The sequence below is a fragment of the Melampsora larici-populina genome (genome assembly GCF_000204055.1).
Source record: "Melampsora larici-populina 98AG31 unplaced genomic scaffold MELLAscaffold_5, whole genome shotgun sequence".
Taxonomy (NCBI): domain Eukaryota; kingdom Fungi; phylum Basidiomycota; class Pucciniomycetes; order Pucciniales; family Melampsoraceae; genus Melampsora; species Melampsora laricis-populina.
In genome coordinates, this window is record NW_006768769.1 from 1,236,990 (window position 1) to 1,246,901 (window position 9,912).

Sequence of the window (9,912 nt, forward strand, 5' to 3'; positions counted from 1 at the left end):
GTTCACATAACATAATATCGCGAATACAGGTGTTCATGTGGCTAGCAGCTTGGTGAACAGCTGATGAAGATGGCTCAAATAGTTTCACTCTTTTGTGAATCATTCATACTCTGTTATTCGATTATATTACATTCTTTCCATGAAATCATAATGTTTGACCAAAGTCCAAAGTGTATGATGGAGAGAATCAAAGGGACCATTGTCCTGTGAGAAACCCACCCTGGTCCTGTGTGATGGAGCACATCAAAACGGGATTGATTTGACATTGCAAACAAATTAACACACAAAATCAATCACCGTTAACATGGTTCCTTCTCTCATATTGGTTGATTTTGATCTATTTCTGATCGGTCAATCTTACAAGATCCCTTTGTACAGTCCTGGGTAGTCCGAGAAGACCAGAGAAAAAAAGCGCGCCCCGCTCGAAAAAAAAAAGTGCCACTCTGGAAGAAATTGTACTATCCCTGTATGGCTCAGAGACCGTCTCAGGGAGTCTCAGAAAAAGACTGATACCGCATCTCTCCGTACAAGGTGGTGGTCTCATACGCACACTGGGATGAAGGCAGAAGGTTGTTGGATGGCGAATCCACAAGTGGCTTCGAAAGAACCCTCGAAGATCTGTTGATTTCTAATTTGACTTTTGCCGATTATACTGAACCAGGAAGCCACAAACCATCACATGTTTTTTGGTCTCGAAGGACAGCGTCCTACATCAAGATAGAAACCATCCCTTTCTCATCAGCCTACTCAATCCAACTTGAAACACAGCTGACCTCGCACTCAACAATTATCAATCATCTCCATCACCTCTGTTACAGGTCTTCCATCATTTTCCCCATCAACATGTTGCACCAGTCTTTTGTCAAGATTTGCGTTCTAGCATCCATCTTGTGCCTCAGTTCACTCATTGTATCATCCACAAAGTTCTTCACAACAAAATGCCACAGCGAATTCACAGGATCTGATAGTGATGATATCATCGGTATGTTCGACCGTTAACTCCTATCGATTCTGATTGTACTACAGCCAATAATTTGACTCAATCTGTCACTTCATCTTTCAAAGTCTGTAAGGATGGTAGGAATTCAGAGCAACAAAATTGCCATAAAAAGCAATGCTGGCTCAACGGTAAATGTTTTGAAATAAATAATATCATTCTCTGACCATCACCTCTTGAAAGAATATATTAACTAATGCATTGCGATTTTACGAATGCACATCTGGTACTCTGTCAAATATAGGAAACCAATGGGTTCAATTGGATGGCTGTGTAATCGCCGGAAGCCACGGTGGCGTAAGCAAACAACAATGTGTGAGATACAATTGGATGGAGGACGATGGGGTATTTGGTGAGTAGCCTGTTTGGGTTTTCCACTGCTTACTTCAGACTCTGATTTACTTCGACGTGTGGAATGGATCAAATCGCTCAGAGTGTCACAACGACGGAGGTCGGGATTATTACTGTGGGGGGACCCCCGAGACGATCCCATTCATAAGTGAGTCAAATCTGAAACGCTCAGTGAAGCCTAAATAACTGAGGTGATCATTTGCCTTCTCTCAGCGTGTACATCCTGCTTTAGTACTTAGATTACTCGGATCTGGATTTTTGAGCTTGATGTATGTCATGAATGACTCAGCCTGTTTCCTAGGGAGAGGATCAAAACAGATATACAAATTGGTCACAGGGGTGCAGTGCACTAAGTCTATATAGACCACATTGAATCTACTTCCTTTGAAGCGCTGCTTTGTCAACACTTTAACTTTTCCTATTCTTGATGTTGATTATATGCACTGTCAATGACACACAGAGCAGAAGTCAGCTTAGCTCACATTGGCACAGTGATATCACAACCCAAATTTTTCAAGATTCCTTCTCAAAAGCGTTGATGTATCACCTTCCAGTCTTTGTCTTGAGACAATCAGGTATATGCTACTCTTCTTGTGGTATTCTCAAAGGTATCTTCACGGTTGCTGCGATTACACCCGTCCAAATCCTTAGCGAAATTTAAAGTGCCTGGGTAGACCAATATTTTCTGATGTATGAAAAAAATCATTGAGCAGACTCGGCAAATCACGACGAAAATCAAGCAATGTCATTTTTTATCTCAGCCTTCAGAAACATCACATGAGAGAGTGGCACGTTGAATCTTTGTCTTGTCCTGAGCTTTCTTGTATTTTTTTGAGTGCAAGTGATCAGATGAGTTCTTGCATTGGCAAATTGCATATATGGCAGAGACTCTTTATCTTGGGTTGGCGCTGAAGATGTAGTTTCCTTATGGTCCGAGACATTGTGTTTTCCCTTCTTCCGACGGGATCTTAGGTGCAGATCCTTGGAGTTGATCAAGCTGGAAGCTGATGTCCATGTCGATCATGTATCCTGGTGCATCAAGTATGTAGTAACACCCTCCAGTGGCTTATCACCAGTTATACTGCCTACATATCCTTGCGATACACATCTTTAAGCAGAGTTCCTTTAGCAGACGTGATCACATCAGCACATCGTGCCGCTACATCCTTTTGCAAAACCGTACGATTTGCACTTCCAAGAGTTGAAAGATCGAAGTGCATGCCGTTGAGCTAAGGGACCCACCTCAATTTCAACGGTGCTCAATCTGCGAGGTAATGAAGCACCAGTCCATTGTCTCTTGAGTCCTCGCCCCAATTTCACCAGTCATCTTCATCTCGGAATGAGGCAGTTTACGATGGCGATGGCTCGGATGTCGATTCCATAGATATCTCGAATGATATCTATCCAGAACTTCGCTGTGCGTCTTTATGAACACCGTTTGAGAAAGGCAGCGGGACACAGCCCTAAAATGAAAATGACGTCATAGATGACGTTTAGGGGTTTGTATGATTTTTAACTCTTCAACAGCATATAAAGCTCATCAGAGCATCCAACTGATTACTTACCGCTCATCAACACTTTGAGACCATGGCCGATAGAGCCAATAACTTCTTCCATCGTGAGCGACATGGTGACGAACCACCATCACACAATTATACAATGATCCAAGTCAGTACCATCAAAGATGATCATCAACTAAGAAATCAAGCGATCATAACAAACATTTTTGATCTTCTAGGCATTCGAATGGCACTCTGAAGGAAATGGGAAGCACTGGAAATGGTTCAAAGATCGTGTCAAACATCTTGCTGATTTAGGAATCACTGCCGCTTGGTTACCTCGTAAGAATTCATCTCTCGACATATTCAATCTTTGTCTTCACTTGCTATCAGGTTCTGATCTAATTTCTTGCCACAGCTCCAACAAAGGTCATTTTTGAATGATTCATCAGAATGGAAACATCACAGATTTGATGGATGTTATACTGATGTCCATCAGATGGTTTGATTTGATACAGGCTAGCTCTATGGAAGGTAACGGGTATGATATCTACGACCTCTTTGACTTGGGAGAATTTCCAAACAAAGAGGACCCAAAAAAGACCAGAACTAAATGGGGAACTAAAGAAGAGTTGGTTGACGCCGTTCGTCAAGCTCGTGAATGCGGAGTCGCGGTATATATAGGTAAGGACTTATTTTTGCTCTCGAGTTTGTTATTTGTGACCTTTTGGGGTCAGATAAATGACAAAATTGTTTTAACATTGACAAATTAGATGCTGTGCTGAATCATAAGGCGGGTGCTGACTTTTCTGAGACTTGCAAAGCCAAAGAGGTCAATTCAAATAACAGAAATGAAGAAATGTGAGGACTGAAAAATTCGGAACTATTTTGACATCTGAGAAGTAACCTCATTTCGATGATCAGATCCGATGCGTACGAAATTGAGGCGTGGACCGGGTTCAACTTTCCGCAACGTAAAGGAAAGTACAGTGAATTTGAATGGCAGTTGAGTTTTCTTATCTGTTAGAGCCAAAGAAAAGCTTCAAAAGTCAAAGGAGCGCAAAGTTACAGTGGTCCAGAAGAACGTTCTCATTTGTCACCTCTTTTGTACAGTTCTCATCATTTCACAGGTGTAGATTATGATAATAAGAACAAGAAGAAAGCGATCTTCAAAATAGAAGGAAATGGGAAGGCGTGGGCAACAGATGTTGATGAAGAGAACGGAAGTACGTTGTGATGATCCTGAAACTCAATCACCTCCCTTATCATATCTGGAATCTGGATGGCCGCTTTCTGACTCTTAGCCTCCGTTTGCACATTACAGACTTTGACTATTTGATGTGAGGACATATCTTTGCTCATTCTATCAGATGGTCCTTTACTGATTGATTGAAATAATTACCTGATGCGCGTAAATGATTCGGCACTGAAGGTTCTCGGATCTCGATCATTCACATCCAGAGGTTTCTGACGAATGTAAGAAATGGGGTATATGGATCATCAAGGAACTTGGAGCAGGTCATATGATTTCTATCACTAAATTTACGAGAGACTCGAGCTGAGAATTTTCTTGTTTGTCCACCTCATCAGCCGGGTTCCGATTTGATGCTGTCAAACATATGGATAGAGGATTTGTGGCCGATTTCATTAAGCATGTCAGACGTGAAGGTTTGTTCCCTTATAACATTTTTTGGACGCGATCTATTAGCCCGACTGTACCTCTGACCAATTCTTTTGTTTTTGTCATCTATCACCAGTTGGAAACCCTGATCTATTTGCTGTGCGTATATTCCCAAAGTTTTCGTCTTCTCCATTTCATTATTCTCACTGAAGATCATGTGTAATCAAATCAGGTTGGTGAATTCTGGAAGGACGACATTGACACTATCAGTGCCGTAAGCTATACTACTCTGCCATGTTTTTGGGCAAGCGATCTAGTACTACAGTACATCTTGATGAATGAGCTTCCATGTAACAAATTCAGTATCTTGAAGGACTGGATGCGCAGTTTTCGGTTTTCGATGCTCCTCTGTAAGGCTCTCCTTTCAATGATGTCTTCACATTTCGTAAACGCGTGCTCAATAGGCTTCTTCCCTTTCAGGCATTACAATTTCAAGAAAGCATCAGACGAAGGAGAAAACTATGATATTCGTCAGATTTTCGATGATACGCTGGTTCAGTGCAGACCAGTTGATGCTGTTACAATGGTAGATAACCATGACACGCGTAAGTTCGTTCCTCTGATAGACATCGAAACAAGTGTTGGTAATAAAGACTCTGGGATTTCAGAACCTTATGAGGCTCTGGAGTCGTGGGTTGGACCACAATTCAAGCCTTTGGCGTACAGCATCATCTTGTTGCGCCCAGATGGTTATCCGTGTGTCTTTCTGGGGGATCTCGAGGTAAGCTATATAATTGAGGCTATTCGATGAGTTTAGTACACTTATGTCGATAAAATCTCAGGGGATCAAAGGTGAACATAAGTTTGAGCCGATGTCTCAACTAGACGACTTGATCCGTGCTCGTAAGCTTTTTGCATATGGCCCTATGAAGGATTATTGGGACCATGAGCGGTGTGCTGGATGGGTCAGAGATGGCGATGAGCGTCATGATGGGTGTGCAGTTGTGATCTCAAATGGGGGAGAGGGCACCAAACGTATGGAAGTAGGAAGGGTCAGTCATGTGATCGGATCAATACTTCGCCATATTTGCTGATGATCTATGTTATCTGCTTTCATTGCTGTGTATCATACTCATGTATACGTTCTTTGAAACATCAGAATCACTCGGGAGAAGAATGGACAGATTGCTTGGGTTGGCATCCGGACACCATTTGTATCGGAGAAGATGGTTGGGCAGAATTCAAGTGTCCAGTTTCGTACTTTCATTTTTTCATAAACCCATTTCAAAGAAACACTCGACTGAAGCTGATCGTATGATTTTATTCGATTTGAAGGCTTCATCAGTTTCTGTTTGGACTAAGAAGGATGCGAAAGGAAGAGACGAGTATAAAAGAAAGGCTTGAGTCTAATCCCGAAGAATTTTCAAGTGATTGGTTGTGTGTCTTCATTTGGTGTTCCAAATGATAGCAAACCTGCATGAAATTGTAGGAAAGCGTATTGACGAGTATTGATTTGAAGTATAGTTCTAGGAGGGTTTGTGCTCTTTTTAGTATGTTGATGTAAGCTCAACAAAGCCCTTCATCAAAACAAACGCTCCTCAGAGCTACCAAAAGTCGCCACCTTTCTGCCGATTGTCCTTGAGAACAGTCCAAAATTTGAAACAAACGGCACTTTTAAAAGAGCTCCTCCAATGACCACTCTTCCCACCTCCGGTATTTATTGCTACCACTTTATCCAAGCCTAAGGGATGGATGAGAAAAGGAGAGTGAAATGTTTGAAGTAAAAAGCCTGAAATTGAGCAAAATAATTTTGGATCCACCAGAAGCTTGGAAATGAGATCTGAGCACATTTACACTGGGCACATGTAGTAATTTTCCCAAGTGAAAAATGATGGAGCCAAAGGACCCAAACTTAACAAAGTCCCTCATTTTTGAGCTGTACTGGCCAGCCGTTTGAGCTGGCCGGTACAGCTCAAAAACGAGGGACTTTGTTAAGTTTGCAAAGGACCAAAAAATTGAAAATGAGGTAAATTTGCATTTATTCTGCATGTGCATTAACACTGCATTTTACTGCATGAACACAGCAATTTTAATCATTTTTGACATTAATTTTAATCATTTTGCACAATGGGAAAAATGCTACATGTGCCCAGTGTTACTTTTGGTAGTTCCTTCTTGATGGGTTATCTCTACCAATCTTGCTGAGGGGTATTACATAACCACAATCTTCTATTTTACATCTATTCTTTTAGTTTAAGTCATTGGAGAGATTTTGTTTAGTTAGTTGATATTTCTATTTGGGAGGGTGGGGGGACATAAATTATTAATCTAGTGGAGCCATATCTCTCAAAGTAGAAGGGATTCTCTTTGTTTGACGTTTGTTTCTCTTGTATTGCTTTCAATAAGTTGGTTCTTTCTAAAGAGCACACTCATCCATTTTCCATGGACCAGTCTTACAATGTGTACCTTTTGCAAGAGGCAAAAAACTGCTTGTGAAAATGGTGTCTTTAATGAATATCAAAAATTTCAGAATCATAGATAGACTGATTAGTGGTGCTTTCCCCTAGCTGATAATTGAGCATACTCAGGAATATGACTCATATAAAGGGAATGGGCATAAGATCTTCCAGCTTGAGGTAAGCTCAAGCAGGACATAAATGATCTAGCCTGGCGTGATGAGTGATGGTCTGCTCAAATAAATCCACTTTGCATCAAACAGAGATCACATTGGAAATGAACCACAGTTGCCAACCCAGGAAGGCACAGTTGTGGAAGCAGCCTACATGACAGGATATGAAAGAAGCATGTCATCAATCCTAATTCAGACAAGATTTACTTCCAATGTTCATGATTTGAAACCCTGGATTCTATGACCACTATTCAGCCTTGGATATTGTTGAGGGTGCGCAATCATTCATGGTAGATCACTGAGTAGGATTCACACCATCTAATCTATACTATTGTGTGTTTGATAGGAATTGCACGTGGTTCTACTCTCTGTAATACTCATGTCACTGAAGGATCACAATGGTTCAGTGGGATTTTATTTGACACTCATGATATCCATTGAATCATGGAACTGACTTCATGATATCTTACCACCAAAGGCACGACATGTTAAGGTTTTCTATTGTCACTAAGCGGGTAAGACCAGACTAGGTGCACATGTAAGCACTACATACACGACAAGGTCGGGTGGGTAGAAGATACAGAGAGAAGGAATTGAAAACTTTTCAATCACTCTCTGCAATTCTTCTCCTGCACCTTAGTCGTAGATTCGAGCATTTCATGCTCTTCAAGTTGCTCATACTTTAAGTAGTAAAAATTTTCGCATAATACTTCAAAGGCAACATCAATAATCAGAACGACAACGAAGCACCACTACCAGACCTCCAAGATAATAATCGGGAAGACTCTCCGTTAATCTTAACTATATTCATCCGACCAAAACTTAGTAAATCAAGCATAATCCACTCATACCTCCCCACACGCAAACACCAAATTCCTCCTAACATATCCTACGAGTAACCATCATTACGCTACAACCTAGTAGAATGGACAGTGAAGAATTTCAAAGACAAATTGACGAGACTCTGAGGAAAGAGGAAGGAGGAGGGAAAGGGAAGGAGGTCGAAGAGGTTAGTGAAGGAAGAAAAGGCGATGAAGAAGAAAGAGAAAGAGACCAGAATGAAGGCGGAGAAGTAAGAGACGAAGGTGAAGGTCGACTCACGGAGGATCTGGCACCAGGACCAAGCGGACAAGAGGAGCTTCCCACAACACGCCAATCGAAGAGGAAGAAAGCCCCCCCGAAACCCTTCCCACCACCATCAAACCCAAAACCTGTTGGACAGAAGAAAGGAAAGAAGATCAAGTTAGCAGACGGGAAAAGTCAAGTGGTGGAGGCAGAAGGAAGGAAGAAGAGTCAACCAGCAGGAGTGATAAAGCCCGGCAGCGGGAGACCAACGACCAAACAGCAACCAACGCCGAAACGGAAGACAACTCAGAACGCTGAATCTGAAGACAAAGAACAACACAAGGAGTCATCAGGTGAAGAGGAAGAAGACCAGCAAGAACCGAATGCAGGGGAATTATGGTGTGGGAAAACAGTCCAAAGAGATGAACACTCACGCGTGAGAACGGTGGGCGGTATAGTATTGGGTGACAAGAGTGAATGTTAGTACAATCTTGAATGTCCCCCCCCCTAATCCTATTTCCCTTTCCCTCAACCCCCCCCCAGATCAAAGACTACGGTCAACCCTAAAAGGGAATCCTTCCCTCGGGAAATGCCTCTAGAAGAGATGACAAACCCAATGCATAAGCAAATAGGGAAGGAAAGACAATCATCAAACCACAAAGAAAGCCAGTGAAGTCTACTAGACAAACAATCACAAACGGAGAAAACAAGTACTAACCTACTTGTGCTATTCGTCCAAACAAAAACCCACAGTGGAACAACCGGTCGAAGACCAAAACATAGCCGAACCTTCCGTCACTGACGTGGTGGCCTCACAACTTGAGGAAGCGATCAACGCCGCATTCGCAGCTGGAGATCGGAAACTGTACGACAACCTGTCAAAACAGAAAGAGGAATGGTTAGTGTTCAATGAGAAGAGGAACAACCCATCCTCAGAGACAGTTGAAAAATCAACAAAAACTACAACCGAAAGGAAAATGATGAAGGTACAAAAAGGAGAATTGATAAACGACCATCTCACCGCATTATCACCCCACTGGGACACAGCCATGAAGGAGTTCAATCGCTACATTCCCCTCTCCATCTTTGACCCGACTTGGTTGAGACAAGACGTGGCATTCGTGTCCAACAAATCATCGAGGGCCAAAACCAAAGATGCCGATTCGAACGCGTACAACGGGTCCCCTATCCCAAGCGAATGGAGGACAACAGTCGCGCAGTGGCACCGTCAGAAGGAACTATTCCTGAAATACCTTGAACGATATAAACAAGTTGAAGTCCTACCGGTCATGAAACTTCACTTCAATAATGTCCTGGCAATCCAAGACGAAAATGACGGCTGTTGGGTCCAAGCGTACAGATACGATATGATGATGCGTCAGACGTACCTAGTGTTCAAAGTTGGTCCGGAAGGTACCGCGATGGCAGACATCAGTATTCGAAATCAAACTATCGAGAGACTTGCGGAGAGAGACACGATCCGAGCAAACGACGACTTGTTCTTAGATAACCCGTACGCAATCACCGGCGCGAAATGCTTTATAGATCCCCTTGACGGGTCAAACTGGCAAGGAAGACCAACTAAGTGGGACGACCCAAGCAGAACGGAGAGCAAAGAAGAGAAACTGGAGCTCACAAGACCAACTCAATCAGTTCGGTCAACACTGTGGGCACAGAACAGACATGAATCTCATGAAAACTCATACGCTTACCAGACTACGCCCCAAGCCTATCATCAACAGAATCCGGC

At 42.5% G+C, this 9,912-nt stretch overlaps 3 protein-coding genes across 3 annotated transcripts; all 3 read left to right on the forward strand.

The window, feature by feature from the left end:
* Positions 1-843: 843 nt before the first annotated feature.
* MELLADRAFT_123820 (uncharacterized protein) lies at positions 844-1,753 on the forward strand (the record flags this gene model as incomplete). The annotated part of the gene is made up of 5 exons (XM_007405924.1): positions 844-982; positions 1,066-1,128; positions 1,242-1,349; positions 1,431-1,496; positions 1,562-1,753. 5 exons carry the CDS (start codon positions 844-846, stop codon positions 1,585-1,587), a joined length of 402 nt encoding a protein of 133 aa, XP_007405986.1.
* A 1,167-nt stretch (positions 1,754-2,920) lies between these two features.
* On the forward strand, positions 2,921-6,187 carry MELLADRAFT_74184 (family 13 glycoside hydrolase; the record flags this gene model as incomplete). The annotated part of the gene is made up of 18 exons (XM_007405925.1): positions 2,921-3,016; positions 3,087-3,189; positions 3,266-3,276; positions 3,366-3,531; positions 3,621-3,708; positions 3,772-3,852; positions 3,961-4,073; positions 4,172-4,187; positions 4,280-4,365; positions 4,438-4,515; positions 4,605-4,627; positions 4,701-4,742; positions 4,832-4,878; positions 4,949-5,073; positions 5,137-5,249; positions 5,311-5,520; positions 5,628-5,720; positions 5,804-6,187. The coding sequence occupies 18 exons, from the start codon at positions 2,936-2,938 to the stop codon at positions 5,870-5,872; spliced, it is 1,545 nt and encodes a 514-aa protein (XP_007405987.1).
* Positions 6,188-8,022: 1,835 nt separating this feature from the next.
* Positions 8,023-9,672, forward strand: MELLADRAFT_103149 (uncharacterized protein; the record flags this gene model as incomplete). Its single annotated transcript, XM_007405926.1, has 3 exons — positions 8,023-8,641; positions 8,916-9,060; positions 9,555-9,672. 3 exons carry the CDS (start codon positions 8,023-8,025, stop codon positions 9,670-9,672), a joined length of 882 nt encoding a protein of 293 aa, XP_007405988.1.
* Positions 9,673-9,912: the final 240 nt, after the last annotated feature.